The following is a 21098-nucleotide window of genomic DNA, read 5'->3' as shown; positions in this document are numbered from 1 at the left end:
GAAAACAAATACCTGTACTTTCTACTTCTTACATGTTGAACCCAAATACCTGTACTTTCTACTTCTTACATGTTGAAAACAAATACCTGTACTTTCTACTTCTTACATGTTGAACCCAAATACCTGTACTTTCTACTTCTTACATGTTGAACACAAATACCTGTACTTTCTACTTCTTACATGTTGAAAACAAATACCTGTACTTTCTACTTCTTACATGTTGAACCCAAATACCTGTACTTTCTACTTCTTACATGTTGAACCCAAATACCTGTACTTTCTACTTCTTACATGTTGAACCCAAATACCTGTACTTTCTACTTCTCTCATGTTGAACCCAAATACCTGTACTTTCTACTTCTTACATGTTGAAAACAAATACCTGTACTTTCTACTTCTTACATGTTGAACCCAAATACCTGTACTTTCTACTTCTTACATGTTGAAAACAAATACCTGTACTTTCTACTTCTTACATGTTGAACCCAAATACCTGTACTTTCTACTTCTTACATGTTGAACACAAATACCTGTACTTTCTACTTCTTACATGTTGAAAACAAATACCTGTACTTTCTACTTCTTACATGTTGAACCCAAATACCTGTACTTTCTACTTCTTACATGTTGAACACAAATACCTGTACTTTCTACTTCTTACATGTTGAACCCAAATACCTGTACTTTCTACTTCTCTCATGTTGAACTCAAATACCTGTACTTTCTACTTCTTACATGTTGAAAACAAATACCTGTACTTTCTACTTCTTACATGTTGAACCCAAATACCTGTACTTTCTACTTCTTACATGTTGAACCCAAATACCTGTACTTTCCACTTCTCACATGTTGAACTCAAATACCTGTACTTTCTACTTCTTACATGTTGAACACAAATACCTGTACTTTCTACTTCTTACATGTTGAACACAAATACCTGTACTTTCTACTTCTTACATGTTGAACTCAAATACCTGTACTTTCTACTTCTTACATGTTGAACCCAAATACCTGTACTTTCTACTTCTTACATGTTGAACCCAAATACCTGTACTTTCCACTTCTCACATGTTGAACTCAAATACCTGTACTTTCTACTTCTTACATGTTGAACACAAATACCTGTACTTTCTACTTCTTACATGTTGAACTCAAATACCTGTACTTTCTACTTCTTACATGTTGAACTCAAATACCTGTACTTTCTACTTCTTACATGTTGAACCCAAATACTTGTACTTTCTACTTCTCTCATTTCCCAAACAGCTGGTTCCTTTAGTCTGAATGTGTGTTGGTGCGTGATCATTATTCTTTAGAGTCATTGCGTGCCTATTGATTGGAACACGATCCGTGTATCCATCACTTCCTGGTCTTCTCTAAAGAAGAGGGACCAATGGAAACGTTGTCATGTTGCCGTTGTTCAGCATGGAAACATTCATTAGCTAACAATGACATTATTGTTCTATTGATATAAAGGGAGGTCAGGTACTCTTTAAAACAGCTGCTAGCTATGGGTACTTTTTACTTGAAGGTGGGGTAGGTCATTTTGGAGAAACCAGTTCGAGTGCGCTAGAATTTGAAAATACACAACCGGAACAAATCTGCCCCTTCCTTACAGAGCCCCTCCTCCAACACACACGAACATGCAGATGACCAATGAGGGCACGAGATCAGTTTGTGCCCCGATGGAAGGCTGACAGGCAGGGAGGCCATCCAGTTACTTTAGCCGGCTCAGATGATTGGTCGTGCTTTTTACAGCGCCAGGGCTTCCACAGATGATATGTTTTTATTGTCAAAGCCTTTAATGTGTTCATTTCTATCGGGATGTTAAGAGCATGCCATGGAATATAACAAGAAGTGTTTCTGAAATAAATGACATACCCCACCTACATTTCAAAGCCCATACTTCTTTACTTTTACTTGAGTAAAGAAGTTTAGTCAGTACTTCTACTTTTAGTATTTTTAAACACGGGTATCTGTACTGTACTTCTACTTGAGTAAAGGATGTGTTTACTTTTGCCATCTCTGATTTCGACCACCGAAATCTACTTCCTATTCATGAAAAAAGTGTGTCAGGAAATCTTAACTACCATGATCTCTTTCTTTCTGCTTGGAGTGACCTCGCCGTCATAGTACTCCTCGGTCATCTCGCCGTGGTCTTGGTCTTTGTCCTCGTCCTTGTCCTCGTCCTGCTCCATGCTGGGCTCCAGCTCCACCTCCTGCTGCTCCTCCACCGAGGGGCTGTGGAGGCGCCGCTGCTCGCTGACGCTGCGGCGGGTGAGCCCGTCGTGGTTCTCACACATCGCTGAGACCGGCCTCGAGAACTCGGCTGGTAACGAGATGGATGAATTATTAAAGGTCCCCTATTATACTGTTTTTCATCAATATGTTATAGATTTCAGATACAAACATGTCTCTGAAGTGTTCGTCTGAAATACCAAGATCATTGCAGCATAAGGTGACCAGATTTCTAAATTAAAACCGGGGACATTAACATATCCAATTTTCTTCACTGTTAAAGAAAAAAGGGGGACAATTCTGGTTCAATGTAATTCTAACATTTTAACTGTTGGATACAAACAGAAGGACGATAGCTCATATGAGACTACAAAGGTATTTTATTTTGAAACTCTACATCAGATTGTCCAGATTCTCTCTGAGTGATTAGATGGGGTGTCCCGCTATCACCCTGGAGTGAAATAAGTCTTTGATAATTTGACAGTTTTTTATTTATTCTTGTATAAAAACAGAAGGACGATAGCCCATATATGAGATTTCAAAAGTATTTTATTTTGAAATTCTACATCATATTGTCCTGTTATGAGATTTCAAAAGTATTTTATTTTGAAACTCTACATCAGATTGTCCTGATTTTCTCTGAGTGACTAGATGGGGTGTCCTGCTATCACCCTGAAGTGAAATAAGTATTTGATTGACTCCGTGACTCTTTGATTATGGACGGTTTCTATTAAATAATAATCAAATATAGATGGACAATAGATCTAGATTTTAAACAGCATACATTTTAAATTGTACTTCAGAAAGTAATGTTATTTTAGGAGTGTTGTGAGATGGTGTCAACATCAATTGAAATGAGTCACCCAGTGGAAATGTCAGATATGTCTTCATAACTGTATCCTTACATTTTACATTCACTCAGTTATAATGTGGTAGTTATATACGTAGTATGTTTTCAATTATTATTGATCACATTATATCGTACATATTTCTTAATTTAAGCTGCAGTGAATATGTTTGGTGTGTTTTGTAGGTATATTTATTTTTGACCGAGTAAACGCTTTTATTTTGAAGGCAGTTTTTACAGGCCTCTACCGTAATGCATAGGATATTCGCGCACCGCAATACAACGTGCGGGCTGGCTTGACTGTGTTTTCCGAAGTGGGGGCTGGCTCGACCACAGTCTGTTTACCCAGTGTTTCCTGACATGAAACGTTTTATTTCACGTTGCTATGTGTTTTTAACGCATATTAAAAAACGGGGGCATTTCCGGGGACTGTCCCCGGAAAACGGGGACGTCTGGTCACCCTATCAGTTTCAGCCCTGTTTCTAAAGTGCTGATTCTCTGTCTGTTACTTTAGATGAAAATAAGGAGCCCCTCCCCACGCCCCTCTGAGAGACATTTGGTTGATATAGAAGAGACATGAAGAAGAGGGGACACATGTTGATGTAGAAGAGACGTGAAGAAGAGGGGACACATGGTGATGTAGAAGAGACATGAAGAAGAGGGGACACATGGTGATGTAGAAGAGACATGAAGAAGAGGGGACACATGTTGATGTAGAAGAGACATGGAGAAGAGGGGACACATGTTGATGTAGAAGAGACATGAAGAAGAGGGGACACATGTTGATGTAGAAGAGACATGGAGAAGAGGGGACACATGTTGATGTAGAAGAGACATGAACAAGAGGGGACACATGTTGATGTAGAAGAGACATGAAGAAGAGGGGACACATGTTGATGTAGAAGAGACATGAAGAAGAGGGGACACATGTTGATGTAGAAGAGACATGAAGAAGAGGGGACACATGTTGATGTAGAAGAGACATGAAGAAGTGGACTTTGCATAACAGTTGACCTTAAATCTCCGGTCACCCAGAATTCATGTTGTTATTGTCCTTCTATGGCAGAGTATGGCACCATCTGTTTTCCCATACACTTAAAGTCACCAATAACAACAAGGCACCATCCTTCCTCCTAGATCAGACTCCCGTGTACAGAAAGGCCCGGTAAGAGCTACCACTCTCTTGTATGTCATGCCTTTGCATTTAAAACATACTTTAATGCATTCTTACAGAACTGGATTACATTTGATGAGCTCCCAAGTTAAGAATAGAAAAAAAAGCATAGAAGGTCGAGTATCAAATACTTCTTAATTATCCGTTACTTACTTGTTTTGCAGATATTTGGGTGTACTATAATTCCCATAGTCCTTAAAACTATAACCTAACTGTGCTTCACACACATTATCATGCATTTCAGATGTGTGTGTAATACCTCAGAGACTTGGATAATAGCCTAAAGCCATAACAGTTTCAGGTCGGGTGCTTATCTGTGTTTTTGAATAATTGTTCCATGTCTTATACTGCGGAAAATAATTAACTATTTATCTAGGTCAAGTTCGAGTTCATTTCCGATGGGGTTTGAAAGCAGTAGTTGGACATAACATGCGCGAGGATGACACAAAACAATGTAGGAAAACAACAGGGTTAATAAGCGGGACTACTTTTTGCAGTTAGGAGCCTTGACTTCCTGCAGCCCTGTCAAAACAAAATGTATTGTTTTCACACATCGATTAAACATTGACATGTCAACTAGTGATCTTTAATGCAAAGTTAAGATCTCCGGATTATAACTATGAAAGCAAGAAGACATACTGTATTTCCAGGAACTATTCATTCAAAGGTTTGCAACTTTAAGTCTAAATAAAAGTGATTTAGTGTCAAAGAGAGTGTTAGCTCTGAGCTAAACGGGCCTTTCTGTACACGGGGAGTCTAACCCTGTGTCTAGGAGGAAGGAGGGTCAATAAAAGCTCGTCAGACCCTCCATGAACAGATCAAACATCCATCGTGCCTCACCTCCGTCCAGGCTCCGGGACAGCAGGTACCTCTTGCTGGCTGAACGCTCAAAGTGTGGAGCGGGCCGGTCTATGAGAGCACTGGCCTGCCTGGTTTGAGCCTGTGTCCTTCCACTGTATCTGAACTTTGAACCCATCACCAAGAAGCCCTTTGGAGGCGGCTCTGGAGACACCAGTCTGTGGAAGCAAGCAGTGACATTGCAGTCAGGGCTGGCTCAGGCTGACCTTGAACCAGCCCCTCCAGTAGTTATGCTGCTATTGGCTCAGACTTCCCCGTGCACCTTTCTATTCCAACTTCTCTTTCTCTATATCTGCGTGCACTCATGTCCCAAACATGCCTTTGACTTTAACTATATATTTATTTGTTGTTCCCTTCTTTTCTTTTCTCTTCACTATATCTGTAAAGCGTCTTTGAGCACCTGTAAAAGCGCTAACAAATTAAATCTATTATTATTATTATTATTAATGTTACGTCTGGATCACAATGTCTTGAGCTGGTGCTTTTACCTACATACTCTCAATACCGACACCGGAAGCAATTAGGTTAAGTACCACTGAACACAAATATAAACGCAACACTTTTGTTTTTGCTCCCATTTTTCATGAGATGAACTCAAAGATCTAAAACATGTTCTATAAACACAAAATAACCATTTCTCTCAAATATTGTTCACAAATCTGAAAACATCTGTGATAGTGAGCACTTCTCCTTTGCCGAGATAATCCATCCCACCTCACGGGTGTGGCATATCAAGATGTTGATTAGACAGCATGATTATTGCACAGGTGTGCCTTAGGCTGGCCACCATAAAAGGCCACAAAGGAGAAGTGCTCACTATCACATATTTGTTCAGATTTGTGAACAATATTTGAGAGAAATGGTTATTTTGTGTATATAGAAAATGTTTTAGATCTTTGAGTTCATCTCATGAAAAATGGGAGCAAAAACAAAAGTGTTGCGTTTATATTTTTGTTCAGTGTATCTTGCCTAAGGACACTTCGACATGTTCGAATGTAGAGCGTGGGATCGAACTGTTAATTTTCAGATCAGCCCTCCTGGATCCTTCTACTTTATAAATTATAATGTTTTCGTATGCATCGGGTTTTCTTTGTTGCAAATGTATGATCTTTTTCATCTATACACATGACATCTATTGCATGCGTGTACGTCCTGGGAGAGGGATCCCTCCTCTCTGGCTCTCCCTGTTAATTGTGGAGTTTCGTGGGAGTCATTCCGTGTCTGCTACAGGGTCTAAGGACAGAGGGTAGTATGTCGTACACATTGTAAAGCCCTCTGAGACAAGTGAACAATCTGTGATATCAGGCGATATAAATACAATCTGAATAATTGATCGAGTTTGATTGCGTCCGACATGTTTAAAGCTGACCAGATGGTGTCTTACCTGAAGAAGGTGTGATGCTCAATGCAGACCTTCCACAGCCTCTTGGCAGCTCGGTGGTTAGGAAGCTTAAACCCGATTGTACTTTCAAACTGCTCGTACTGGAGAGGAGAGAGAACAGGGACACAGAGAGGTGAAGACGTTTAGCCGAGGGCAACCTCAGCACATCTCTGTGGACGGAGGACGTGTATGACAACCTGATACATTCATAACATATTCAATAAGTGTAGTCCATCTCACACCTGCAGAAACGCTGACCCAGATCAATAAGGCTGTCTTTACATTCTACTCGCAAAGACACACAGTGGAGGAACGGATGTGTATATCTACTATGTGTACTTTACTTCAGTATTTCCCTTTCGAGCCACTTTCTACTTCAAATCCACAACATTTCAGAGCTTGCAATGTTCAGACACTCGGAGAAATTAGCAGGAGAACTATTCCATGGCTCTATATTTACACTCCTGATCCTTTTATTGTGGTTGCAGCTGCAGCCGCTCTGTTAAAGGGACTCTTTATTTGGCCGGATCACAGGCTCACTGTCACTTGACTGGGTCCGGCCCAGGCCGCCTGTCACACTGAGGCTCAGCGTGGAGGCTCAGCGTGGAGGGTAAGCTGCAGCGCGGCACGATGAGGAGGGCCAGGATATAGACCGGCTGTGCAGAGGAGCAAGACTGGAGGCATAGAGCGGAGGATTTCAGCAAAGCTGGCCGTACATTCACTTCGGCAGTAACAGATTTGACTCAAAATCTGAGGCTTAAAATCTTTTTCCGAACAGGTTTCTTTGTCTTTTGCAGAAAATAAGAAGAGACCTTGTACTTTGTATGATACATAAGATGGTTAGCTAATCTCTGTTATTATCACTCACTTTCATACGTGCACAAAAAGCTATCATTGTGGTTACACTTTTAGATCAGGCTCTTCGAATTTTAGAGAATACCTTTTTTACATTACATTTAGCTGACGCTTTTATCCAAAGCGACTTACAATAAGTGCGTTCGACCCACAAAATAAAAATGTGAAGAAAACAGAATCATAAAGTACATCAGGCTTCATAGAGCAAAAACATCTCAAGTGCTACTCAACTGGCTTTAGATAAGCCAGTCCTTTATTAGTATACAAGTGCTTTGTTAATAGTTCTATCGCTCGAGGTGGAGTCGAAAGAGATGAGTTTTCAGTCTGCGCCGGAAGGTGTGTAAGCTATCTGCTGTCCTGATGTCAATGGGAGCTCATTCCACCATCTTGGAGCCAGGATAGCAAACCCACGTGTTTCTGCTGATGGGAACTTGGGTCCCCTTCGCAGCGAGGGTGCAGCGAGTCGTTTGGCTGATGCAGAGCGGAGTGCACGTGCTGGGGTGTACGATTAACCATGTCCTGGATGTAGGAAGGGCCAGATCCATTCGCAGCATGGCACGCAACCACCTTTTGCACACATTCACTTTTGTTAAGTAGCACTGCTCATGACTGCTCGACAAGCGTGTAATCATCCGATCTGCTTACCTCCCCAGGTCGTATCTTGATGTAGAAGTTGCTCCTCTTGTAGGAGATCTTCAGGATCTTTGGCCAGGCAAAGCGGTTGATCCGAAGCCTATCTCGGTAAATCAGCAGGCCGTTGGCACAGACGCCCAACATGATTTCAATCCCTTCAGAATCCTGCAGCAAAGAGGCAGACATTATCAAAAAACAAAACACTGTAATCGTCCTAGAAATGAAGTTAAAATGTGTAACAGCCAACCTTAGCGTGATGGAGGTCCACCCCGTACATCGACAGTTTCTTTGCGTTCTCCAAGAAGTTAATTTCAGCCTCTGCTGGAGTCATCCCCCTGTAGGCAGAACAATGATACTCTGTAACAAACATCAACATGCCTTCTTATAATGAACTCATAATCTCACACCGCGGGGGCATAATTGTCTTGGTAATATGCTTGATATCTTCAATTCTGAATTCCTCCTAACCGTCCCCTGAAGCGTTGTGCTTGGAAGTATGCCAGAAAGCAATGCCAACTCAGAGTGCTGAGGACCCTGTAACTGAGAAAGTGTTTTCGCACTCGCAACACGTGCACGGTGTACATTTCAATGACAGATGGGGCGGCAATGTGACGGCATCCATCAGCCATATGCATCGCGGGGTGTTTCCACACAACAACAAACCCCGTTCCGATCATATTCCCACAGGTTTGAGGATGGATGAAAGCAATATTGTGTCAAGTACTTGTAGTTATGATGGAGCTCCATCACCCTCTCCTCCAGCTCGCGAGTCTGATTGGGAGCGAAGCGGAAATCGCTGACGTAGTCGGCGCCGTGGTCGTCCTGGTCGTAGTCGCCCAGCTCGGCTTGAACGCTGTAGGAGCCGAGGAGGGCGTGAGTGACGAAGGAGCACGGCAGCCGACCTGACAGCATGTCGTCCCTCAGCTGCAGACACAGGTAGTATCTGACGGATGAGACAGGGGAGCAGAGCAGGGTGTTGGCAGTCAAACCAGCCCAGAGCAAAGCGAGCTCCAACAAGAACACAGCGTACAGTTTGTAGCATTCCTGGCCTACTCCTCATAAAGGAGAGAGAGATGTGGGTTGCTTTCACACCGGGGCAAATTCACCATGTAAAGTGTAGCAGTACTTAAAGTAAACACTTGCATTTAGGGAAATATATCATCTTCAAAAGTGACATGTGCAAGGAATAATGTTCGCCTCCGATTAACTCTGAAGAGCACCATCACAGCCAGGAGTTACAACTGTTAGTATTTGAAGAGTGCGTGGGCGTGCGTGTGTGTGTGCGTGTGCGTGTGTGTGTGTGTGTGTGTGTGTGTGTGTGTGTGTGTGTGTGTGTGTGTGTGTGTGTGTGTGTGTGTGTGTGTGTGTTGGGGAGAGACGTGTTGTACCTGGTGATATCCTCCGTGAGCTGGGAGGGATCTGGAGGGTAGAACTTGACAGAGAAGGCAAAGTGCCACGGAGAGTCTGAGGAATAAATACAATGACAGCTGAAAGATTAAAAGGGACAGCTTATCCGAAAAAATTTAAATAAAAATCCTCTTATTGAGTGTTGGGGATATCAGCTTTAGAGATGTCTATCTCACATTGAGTATCTTGTGGTGCTCAAATACCCCCAAATACATAAACTCAAGAGAGAGGTCTCTTTCCTGAAATCAATATTCAAGATAATCCACAGACTTTGTTGCGAGCGGTTTCATGTAAGAGTATTTACTTTCTACTGAACTGCACCCGTCGACAGCATCACTGTAAAGAAGGAATCGTACATAATGAAACATATAAACTATCCGATGTAAGCTAGCCGTTAGCTTAGAGCAGGGGGGTCAAACTCAAATACACAGTAGGCCAACATTTAAAAATGGGTACTAGTCGAGGGCCGGACTGGTTCAATGTTTACTGCAGAACTTATTGAAATGAACTTATTGCACATATTAAACCTGGAACTAACAAAGCTTAAATAATTGCCTGTAAAAACAACATTAAACATTAAATAATCAGTTGCATTCATTTCTTATGGCTCGATCTGCAGCTTTTCCAAAGTACATTTCCCCACAGGCGAACAACAGCTTCAAGAAACTATTTCCCTCAAAGAGAAACCAAACACGCCCTGTTGTCGTGAGAGAAAGTGCAGAAGGAAACATGTAAACTCAGGTTGCTGCTCTGAGATGCTAGCTCAGATACTTGGCCTCTCATCTCGGGTGAGAGGTCATCATGTTTGGGGTCCGGCTCTGAGCGGAGGAGACCCTCAGGATCGAGAGAAGGTGTGCGTGCAATATACCGGCGGGCCAGATCTAACAGGAATTAGAGATTATCCTGCGGGCCGAAATTAAATCCACCACGGCCTGATTTGGCCCCCGGGCCTTGAGTTTGACACATGTGGCTTAGAGCACTCTTTCTTCTGCCTTGTGTCATGAATGGTGAGAGTCATTTGGTTTAAAGAAAATAGTTCCTACGTTAAAACTGCTTTCAACAAGGTGTGTGGATTATCTTGATTTATCGAGTCACAATTTTGGGAACATTACTATTGAGTCTTTTAAAATGTATTGTTTGCCTTGCCACAAGCCATGTACCATCTGTATTGGTCTATTCATCCAACACGAATCACACAAAAACAATCTTGATTAATAGCACTACATTTAAGAGTAAGCTTTTTGAATGTTGGGTAAACTCTCCATTTGACTATCTAAGGAAAATTGCACATCATTTTAATTAGAAGTCAATGATGGATTGAATCCAATAGTTCAACACAACATTCAAAACTTCACCATACTTAACTTAATTGAACTTTAAAAACATTTATCATCTCAGTTCCTTTTAAAAATACTCACTGTGCATCTGCTTCTTGATCTCCTTCGAGGGGTCCAACCAGTTCTGGGAGACAGAAGGCAGATTTCACACAAGGCACAACGGGACTAAAGCACCCCCCAGTGTCACAATGTCCTCTAATTGCCGTCAGTGTTCCTAATGAAAGCCATACGGTTAATAGAGTAACTGAGCCCCCCCCCCCCCTGCTGAGCATACTTAACTCCAGCATCTGTTTCTTCATCGTGTTTCTCCTTCACTTGCAGCCCGTTACTAATCGGATCAAATGATATCCGATTGTGCAGTGAACCGCTTTGGGCTGTAGGGGCACCATTTCTAAATAGTGTTTCTCGAGCGTCTCCTCCGTGGACCGACTCGGTTGTTAATCACGCCGTTTAGAGGCAAAGAAACACACCGGTGGTAATAAAAGTCGGGAATGAAATATCTCCCTCAGGTACTTTTACACCGCTGAAATGGTTTTCAACTGTTTGGATAAATCTCCTTTATGATTTATTTGTTTGTTGTTTTTTCTCCTTTCAATAGAATATTCTTACAAATGTAATTCCCAATGAGTCTGTTCTTTATCTCAGTGAATCAAGAGTTTTACATTGAATTGAAACTTCGATTCTTATGGTGCTTGAAGGGATCTAGTATTGCATATTCATCCATTATGTCACTATTGCTTCTCTCTGAGACCTCAAATCTAAAGAAAACCAGGTGGGGGTTCATCAAAGGAGGTTTTTACTCAAAATGTGCGTTTTTTGTAAAAATCTTGAATTGATATTAATTATGTCTTAAAAAAACATGAAAAGGGAAATTAAAAAGGATATACATTTTAAAAGCAGATACATGATTTGGACATTAAAACCCCCATAATGCACTACTGTAAATACATGTTTTGATTGAGATGAATGTCCTAAATGGGCCTGGTTAGAACCAGGAATCCAAACAAGTTGGTTTCCTTGGACTTTTCTCCATCCATTGACGATAGAAATCCCTACATTAAAGTGTACTCAAACATGTTTCATTTCTATCCTGCCAGAACATTTAAACAAATCTATGTGGTAAATATATGCCTTGTTTTTCTACTGCTAAAAACAACAAATATACTTCATAAAGCACAAATAATAACCCTTATTGCAGATGCTAAATTACACAACGACATTATAATGTTCGACTCCGATCCTTTATCCTGTGATGCTGACGGTGATCTCTGCTAACCTGAAAACCTTACAGCACTTAAAAATCAGCGGCATGATTGCTTAAAATAGCAAAGTGATATCCTATGGCCAAGTTGGTCAATCTGCAACTGTGCCATTATGTACACACACCGGCACAAACACTCATTCTCCTCCGGTGTTTAATCAGGCCGCTAAAGACTTTAATGAGCCGCGGGCATTTATCGCCCCCCTGAATCTATCTCGTCTCAGCAGAGGCCAGAGAGCACTCAATTAGCAGGACGCTCTCCGCTGCTTTGCCTTTCTCAGCAGGAAATCAGGGCGAACTTTTAATCACCGACTCTTCAAGGCTTCGCTTACGCTTTTCGCAACCTCAGTTCGTGAAGCATTCACACGGAATAAATGTTCCACCGATTAAATCCTCGTTCCGCCAACCGAGGGCATCGGAAATGACATTTCAATTCTCAGGCTTGTTTGATCAATCAATCAGAGATGACCCCACACAGCCGGCTCAATCTGCCCTCCGGTAAGCCTTTCTTTGAGGAGCCTATCATATCGTGCTAAGCCGCAGCCTTACCCTCAAAAAGAGCGAAAATATTTGAACTTCAAGCCTGTTTACCTCTTTAAACACCCCAGTTAACCTGTCTGTGTGGGCCGATGCTCCTTCCAAAGCCTCCTCCGTCACATCAAGTCACAACAGGTGAGCTGGCAAAGCGGATAATGTTGACAGAGGATATGCTCCAGATGTTTAAAGGGACTTAGTCTTGTCATTTCTCCTATCTTCAAAAGGCAGCAGGTTCCTCGGTAGCCTTTTCGTGCAACCACAAACCTTCCCTAAGGGAGACTTGTGTCAATCAAAACTCATACATCTGAGTGCCGACGGCTAGGACCCACCAGTACAGAGTCATGTAGTCAATTATAAGATAATACGCCTGGTCTGTGCACCCAGACAAGTCACGGGGAAAAAACACACTCGTACCTTTTTCTGGAAATGTCAAAATGGTCGTGAGCTGATTGGATTTTAATGAACGTACGCATCAGAAGCAGAGATAATTAAACCTCAGAGGACAGAACCAAATCATTAAAGTGAGTCTGACAAGTTAGGGTCTTTTGGTAAATCACACCTACGCTTTTGCTTAGAGCGAGTTAGTCTGGCTGACCTTAAAGTTAAGACTGTAACTTTTGAAAGAACCAAAATCATTGATAAGCGGTATAACTACATCTTGCTGAATTCCATAGACATCATGAGGTTTGCTGCCATGTCCCTACTCTGTCTGCTATCGTCGACCATTCTTTGCTTTTGTTGTTCCATTACATAGGTTTGCATTAAAACGTGCCTATAGCCATGGCTTAGGGTAAGCCAGTGGTTCTCAAACCTTTTCTGTCAGGCCCCCCCTTTGGAGAAAAAAAAAAGTCGGGCCCCCCCCCCAACACAAATAGTCAGGCTCAGTGGCGGCGCAAGAGATTTCTTTTGGGGGTACTGTGGTAGCTTGACGTTTCATAGAGGGTGCTCAAACATTTAGGGTTTCCCATTAATGTACCGGGCGCTACAGAGGAACTTTCTACTGCAACACTCCCCACTCATACACACAGTGTGACAGTTACAATGAAGGCTCGATAATCAGCTCACGGAATATAGGTGTAAACAGGGGTAAAGTACTATTTTTATAGGTGGTGTGTGGACCTCACATAGGGGGGTCCGGGGGTAAGCTCCCCCGGGAAGATTTATTTTTAAATATTGAAGTTAAAAGCATCAATCTGGTGCACTTTGAGAGCAAAATGAAGAGATCTATGGATACATCTCTCAACACCCATTTGAAACAGACCTGGAAACAGATTTACTTTTTCTTTATAGATATTTTACAAATCACCCTTTTAAACTTTATTCTTGTTTGACTGTCATATAGTATTTCATACCTGTTTTTCATTTATTCTCTTATTTTTTTATAACTATAATGATCATATAAACGTGTGCCTCGGAAATAATTGTTTACATTAATGGTGACCAAAACGTTTGAGACCCACTGAGATAACAATGAGAGAGTTCTTTAGCTCACTGAGTCTCTCAGTCTGACAGGAGAGGATTCTCCTCCACTTTGTTGTTGAAAAAACTCCTTATATCCGTTAGCGTAGCTCGCTAGCACCAGAAGCTAACATCAACGATCTCCGGTACGCTCTCTCTCGCGCGCGCACGCAAGCACACAAATGGCTCGTATCCACAGCACGACCAGAGCCGAGCTTTAATGAAACACAGAGACCCAGCCGTAATAGTACTGCATCCATAGTATTTCGAATCAATAATTTTTCAAAATATTATTTTTTTTTTTTTTTTTATAACCATTTTTCCTCCTGGTCTCTCGCGCCCCCCCTGTCATGCATCTGCGCGCCCCTCACTTTGAGAACCACTGGGGTAAGCTAATGAGTGGCCAGTTAACATTCTGACCAAACTATTCTTCAGATGTTCCTGATAAACACGGCACCTGGCTTCAGTCAATGGAGGTTTGACTCAGATTATGTCAGAGCAGCCCTTCCTTTCTGAAATATGTGTACAACTGAATCTCTCCCACAGTTCACGTCTTGCAAAGAGAATGAGTCATGTTTCCGTCTTTTTCCCCAACTGTTCTCCAAATGCCTTTTGTCAAGCCCAATCTGTGTTGGAATGTGCGCCCCTGAGAGAGCCTGACCAACAAGTGAGAGGAATACAGATTGTCCCGTGAGCGATGTGTTAAAGAAATGCCCCATGAGGGTTGTGAGGTACACAAGTCACTGACCTTCTGGGTGTCGGTGTCAGCAAAGGTCAGACCATAGTAGTCCTTCTCCAATAAGTTGAGATGCTCACACACCATGTCCGTCAGGCTCTGTCCTTTGGAGTGTTTCTGCAAAGACAACAGAGAGTTACAAAAGGTCAAGAAGAAAAAGAAAGCAGGGGAAATACTGTCTTTCGCTGGAGTAACTCGTATTGGGCAACATTTGAGTCATCGATGTCAGACCCCAGTAGACAGCTGCGCTTTAAGATTGCGTTCCTGTTCTCCTTTTCTGAAAGCAATAAAGCAGCATAGCCATTTAGCGCTGTGTCACAGTCAGAGTGCCTCACACACTTGACAGTAGAAATGGTGGATCGGTCGTTGTACTGAAGGCAGAGATTTACTCTGCTATCGACAATAGTTCAAGATGAGCATTTCAGGAATGTTTCAATTCACCGTCAGGATACAAGTTCATGTATTCAAGGTGGAGTTTCTTTGTGTGTTTATTTCTTTGTCCGGGATGCACACACGGTGCTGAAGATAAATGTCAACAAATATCCATAAACCATTCAATAGTCAACAAGATAATTCAGTTTGGACTCAATTGGCGCACCCGATATTTCGAAGTATGCAAGCAGTGACTGTCACATTGGTAAAGCTCATAGAGGTATGCATCACATGTAGTTATAGAATGAAACACTACGGACATTTGTCTTCATAGTAGCCCATAAGCACACATCCCTACACCACAGTCTATGCCCTCCACACATGAAGGTCATAGGTACAAAACCTAGTTAGCTGGTATACTGATACCGACTAAATCAAATAACCCTTATCTGATTTAAAGTAATTGAATTCCCTAGTATTGCTTTGTAATTTAATTAATGAAAAGCCATTAACTGCTTGGTGAGCTGGTTCCATGCAACACAATGCTCATACTTAAACAGGTTGTGGCTCTCATTGTTTGGGTCACATGACACGTTGAATCAATATTGTCAATCTATGCACCGGCTCCAGATGCCGCTGTTACATATAGAACAAGGAATATAAGTATGGTAATGTAAAGGCTGTTAAGGCTTACAAATAATGATACCCCCACACATACACCCCCCCCACACACACACACACACCCCCCCCCATACACACACCCACACCCCCCCCCCACACACACACACCCACACACGGTGCTTCTTCCCCTGGAGCTTACTGTGTGAGGTAGAGCAACCGGTTGCCAGGGAAACAGATGCAGAATTATCCCTCTACTGTCTTTTTTACTAATATCTGAATGCTAGGAATTTAAAAAAGGTGTTCAACCATTGCCTAAATATGGGTGAAAGGTTGGTGGAGCAATTCTGTAAACGTGCATATCATCTCTCATCATGTCAGTCAGTAAGTCCCACACGGCGAGAGTGTCAACGTAAGGCAAGCGTACGTTATAAGACATGAGAGACAGCCAGCAACATTTAATTAACAAATCAGCATGTGGAGTTGTAATAATCCATGACATGATGAAGTCTATCTCTGGAACAATTGCATATTCAATTGTACATTAATGATTCCAGCGCTGCCAGCTGAATAGACATCCAAAATAATCTACGTAGAAAGACGACATGAAACACAACATTTCGCTCAAAATAGCCCCGTCTTGCTCAGCCAGGCTTTACCATGCAGGCGGATCACACTCCCGTGAGCAGAGGGGGAAGTCAGGGGTGAGTGAAATGAGTTTGGGCGCGGTGCCTCCTCTCCTGCCCGAGGACCACAGAGAGGCTCACCCATGCGTCCACAACAAGTGACTTAATTACCCTGTGCATGTGGCACCTCCTACAGGGAGAGCGTGGCCTGCCTTCACTCAACACTGTTATTAGCAACTCATGGTGGTGCAAGGGAGGTTTGAATGTGACAGCCATGAAGCTACAAACCAACAATTAAAAACAGGAAGTAGCAGCAAGCCTGCCAAGACCTGGATGTGTTAGGCTAGAATTAAAAGAACAAGAGACTAAACAAGAGACTACTTTGTGCATCGTTTGTGTGTGACGGGCATATTCAAATATTTAGGAGCTTCAAAGACAAAAGCTTTCATAATGCTATCTATTGTTGTTCCGAAAAGGCCCCAGGGTTTTGCAGAATGCTTTCACAATGCTGAGAGAGTGTTGGTGCATGCATCGCATTCCTGATATTCTTACCTCACACACTCACACATACAGTAATACCGCCCTTCCCCCAACACACACAAAGTTTCATTGAGTTGTGCATAAGTATCCTAAGGGCTGGCTGATAATAGCGTTGCTTTTCTATTTTCTGCTTGGCTGCACCAGGATTGCAAACATGTCATAACGATAGATCTCCTAGCAGCCTGTTAGCAGCCCGTGCTGACGGCTTGTATTGGAAAAAAGGGACATCCCGTGACCCTTAACGTCTAATGAAGATTTTAGCACCACTACTTAATCAATGTTGGTACCGATACAATGTATTGCTGTACCTTAGACGGGGTAATGGGAAAAGAAAATGTAATTAACAAAATACAAAGAAACTGATCAATGCTTTGGAATCTAAATGTAGGCTCACGTGAATCTGGTGCATAGCAACTAACAAAAGTCAACATACATAAATGAAAACAATAGAAAATAGAAAATAAATATCGGTGTGTTTTCAAAGTGGAGCTGTGCAGAAATGTGCTGAATATTGAACGGTTAGGAAGATTGTATGATACAGTTAAACGCTCCAGAAGAGAAAAAAAGGGTGGAACTTGTAGTCTAAGTGTTTTTTATAATAATAATAATAATAATAATAGCTTTGATTTATATAGCGCCTTTCAAGGGACCCAAGGTCGCTTTACAAGTTATGGTTTAGATTGTTTTACGTTGTTGTGCTCCCTATCTCGGTTTCTTATCCTATATCTAATAGAACTGCTCGGGTCTTGATAGATTGAGTGGGGAAGTTCATGAGATCTTTCTAGAAGGTTATCAAGAATAACTTTCATCCAATGACCTTTCCCCTCTCTGTCTGTGTCTGTGTCTTCCCTTGTTCTGATTAACCCAGCCAAATCTTTTTTCTTGGTTTGTATCTATATCTACGCCGGGATCCGGAGTCGAGGCTGATCCTCTTGCTGTAGTCCTGTGTCCTGGATCCTCTATCCCGAGTTCTGGATTAAGTCGTGGACTTCGGGTCGTGGCTGAACCTGTCTCTCTGGTCCTGCCTTGGGTCTCGTCTTGCTGCTTCCCTGATGGCTTCCACAGGATTGTAGCTGACATCCTCGTGGATTCATCTTCTTATCACAGACACATGCATTTCCTAACATTCGGTCTACATGCTGTAAAATGTATTATCTTTTAAATGTACACACGGCATCTATTGCACGTCTGTCCGTCCTGGGAGAGGGATCCCTCCTCTGTTGCTCTCCCTGAGGTTTCTCCCATGTTCCCTTTAAACTGTGGGTTTTCTCTGGAAGTTTTTCCTTGTACGATGTGAGGGTCTAAGGACAGAGGGTCTAAGGACAGAGGGTCTAAGGACAGAGGGTGTCGTTTTCTCATACTGATATTCTGAACAATCTGTGCGGTTGTATTTGCTGTAAAGTGTCTCTACTGTAGGCTATTTTTATTATATGTACAGCACTTTGGCTCGACCAAAAATCGTTTATAAATGTGCTATATAAATACAACTTGATTTGATTTGTGTAAACAAGCATACACACATCTGAGCAAGCATTCAGAATTAACTTACAGTAATGACAAAACCCTCAGAAAGTCACACAGTCTGGAGTCAGTTTTGATTACCTTTAACTGACTGCAACCTAAACGACAGCACAGGTCAAAAACTACAACTAACACGCTTAAGCATCTGAGCAAGCAGTCAATGCTAACTTACTGTAATAACAAAACTCTGAAATCAGAAAGTGAATGCAAGACTCAAGAAACTCAAATAGTTCCGATTACCTTTTACTTACATCCTCTTGAGGTCAACTATATGACGGCACAGGTAGCAAGTTGCATTGGGAAACCCTTTAGGTGGGCATACAAAGCGACCCACTGCATCTTTGTCCAATTATTATAACCTTTCATAACCAAGTATTTTGGGTGAGAGAAATTAAAATGGTCATATAAATAACATTGGTACGGTTCACTTGCAAGTGTTTTAATGTACTGTCTGACACTGTTTCTTACGGATAGGGGTGCCAGAATAAAATACGGGTCATCTTCAAAGGCAAGGTCCTGTTTTGTCATTTGATAACTTCAATACTTACACTTTTTGATACTTGAGGAAATGTATACCCAATTCTTATTCCCAGGCCTTAACCATAAACATATACAATACGTCTCCAGTCCTCAAGACAGTTTTTCTGAAGAGATGAAGAGGTACTAGGCTGTGACTCACGCCGGAAGCCACCAACTGGCATTATCTCTTAAATCTGGTCGACAGAAGTAGCGGTGCTAGACAGCACGCCTTGGATTTGGGTGACTGGAAAGATTCTCAGTGAGTGGGAATGAAAGTTAAGCCCGAACAAGAAGCTTACAAATAATGCTGCATAGTCATCTCCAAAGTTAAGCAAATGGATATGAATTCCTGCCATCACAATCCTGCAAAGTACATTTCAAAAGGAGAGAAAGACCTATTCTATCAGAAGTGGGCCGCTGTGAGACGGAAAATCTCCGGCTTCTTTCGGTGCATTTATCTTAAGGCTATGCACTTACATCTTTCTCTTCTCTCCTTTCTTATGCCTTCAGTTCCCTTTGCAAGCGAGCGGTAAATGTCCTTATCCCTTTGTTTGAGTAATGCCAACAGAGATCTGGTTTAGAAGGAAAAGGTTCACGTTCAACTATTTTTGTACGACTGTGTGCATTTCTGAAAATGTGTAACATTGCTTTGGCTCGGCCCCCTGGTTATCTCTCAGCATGGCACCCTTTCATTGTATTCTCTTTGTGTGTTTTATCCACTCAGAGCAGCACTATAAAACACAACTGCCGACAAAGGCCAACACTGCAAAGGAGAAGAAGCATATTTCTAGTGGTGCACGATAATTATCGGCCCGATATTAGGAATTATGACGTCATCCCGATAAACCCGATAAAAGTATTACTCCTTTGCCGAGATAATCCATCCCACCTCACGGGTGTGGCATATCAAGATGTTGATTAGACAGCATGATTATTGCACAGGTGTGCCTTAGGCTGGCCACCATAAAAGGCCACAAAGGAGAAGTGCTCACTATCACATATTTGTTCAGATTTGTGAACAATATTTGAGAGAAATGGTTATTTTGTGTATATAGAAAATGTTTTAGATCTTTGAGTTCATCTCATGAAAAATGGGAGCAAAAACAAAAGTGTTGCGTTTATATTTTTGTTCAGTGTATCTTGCCTAAGGACACTTCGACATGTTCGAATGTAGAGCGTGGGATCGAACTGTTAATTTTCAGATCAGCCCTCCTGGATCCTTCTACTTTATAAATTATAATGTTTTCGTATGCATCGGGTTTTCTTTGTTGCAAATGTATGATCTTTTTCATCTATACACATGACATCTATTGCATGCGTGTACGTCCTGGGAGAGGGATCCCTCCTCTCTGGCTCTCCCTGTTAATTGTGGAGTTTCGTGGGAGTCATTCCGTGTCTGCTACAGGGTCTAAGGACAGAGGGTAGTATGTCGTACACATTGTAAAGCCCTCTGAGACAAGTGAACAATCTGTGATATCAGGCGATATAAATACAATCTGAATAATTGATCGAGTTTGATTGCGTCCGACATGTTTAAAGCTGACCAGATGGTGTCTTACCTGAAGAAGGTGTGATGCTCAATGCAGACCTTCCACAGCCTCTTGGCAGCTCGGTGGTTAGGAAGCTTAAACCCGATTGTACTTTCAAACTGCTCGTACTGGAGAGGAGAGAGAACAGGGACACAGAGAGGTGAAGACGTTTAGCCGAGGGCAACCTCAGCACATCTCTGTGGACGGAGGACGTGTATGACAACCTGATACATTCATAACATATTCAATAAGTGTAGTCCATCTAACACCTGCAGAAACGCTGACCCAGATCAATAAGGCTGTCTTTACATTCTACTCGCAAAGACACACAGTGGAGGAACGGATGTGTATCTACTATGTGTACTTTACTTCAGTATTTCCCTTTCGAGCCACTTTCTACTTCAAATCCACAACATTTCAGAGCTTGCAATGTTCAGACACTCGGAGAAATTAGCAGGAGAACTATTCCATGGCTCTATATTTACACTCCTGATCCTTTTATTGTGGTTGCAGCTGCAGCCGCTCTGTTAAAGGGACTCTTTATTTGGCCGGATCACAGGCTCACTGTCACTTGACTGGGTCCGGCCCAGGCCGCCTGTCACACTGAGGCTCAGCGTGGAGGCTCAGCGTGGAGGGTAAGCTGCAGCGCGG

The 21098-nt window shown here is 42.2% G+C and overlaps 1 protein-coding gene across 10 annotated transcripts in view; it reads right to left on the bottom strand.

Moving 5' to 3' along the window:
• Positions 1-21098, bottom strand: part of LOC117446529 (band 4.1-like protein 3) — a 124786-nt gene that overhangs the window by 26646 nt on the left and 77042 nt on the right. For all 10 annotated transcript variants that reach the window (XR_004552151.2, XR_004552152.2, XR_011643200.1 and 7 more), the window contains exons 4-12: positions 14735-14839; positions 10812-10854; positions 9375-9450; positions 8711-8929; positions 8234-8321; positions 7999-8151; positions 6502-6599; positions 5100-5275; positions 2091-2329 (exon numbers count right to left, since the gene is read on the bottom strand). Coding sequence is in view for 1 of the 10 variants with exons in the window: in XM_034082750.2 (XP_033938641.1) it covers positions 2091-2329; positions 5100-5275; positions 6502-6599; positions 7999-8151; positions 8234-8321; positions 8711-8929; positions 9375-9450; positions 10812-10854; positions 14735-14839 (1197 nt within the window). In the remaining 9 variants the exon portion in view is untranslated. The remainder of the gene's footprint in view (positions 1-2090; positions 2330-5099; positions 5276-6501; positions 6600-7998; positions 8152-8233; positions 8322-8710; positions 8930-9374; positions 9451-10811; positions 10855-14734; positions 14840-21098) is intronic.

The sequence above is a fragment of the Pseudochaenichthys georgianus genome, chromosome 5 (genome assembly GCF_902827115.2).
Source record: "Pseudochaenichthys georgianus chromosome 5, fPseGeo1.2, whole genome shotgun sequence".
In the NCBI taxonomy this organism is placed as follows: domain Eukaryota; kingdom Metazoa; phylum Chordata; class Actinopteri; order Perciformes; family Channichthyidae; genus Pseudochaenichthys; species Pseudochaenichthys georgianus.
This window is presented reverse-complemented; position numbering and strand designations above follow the sequence as displayed.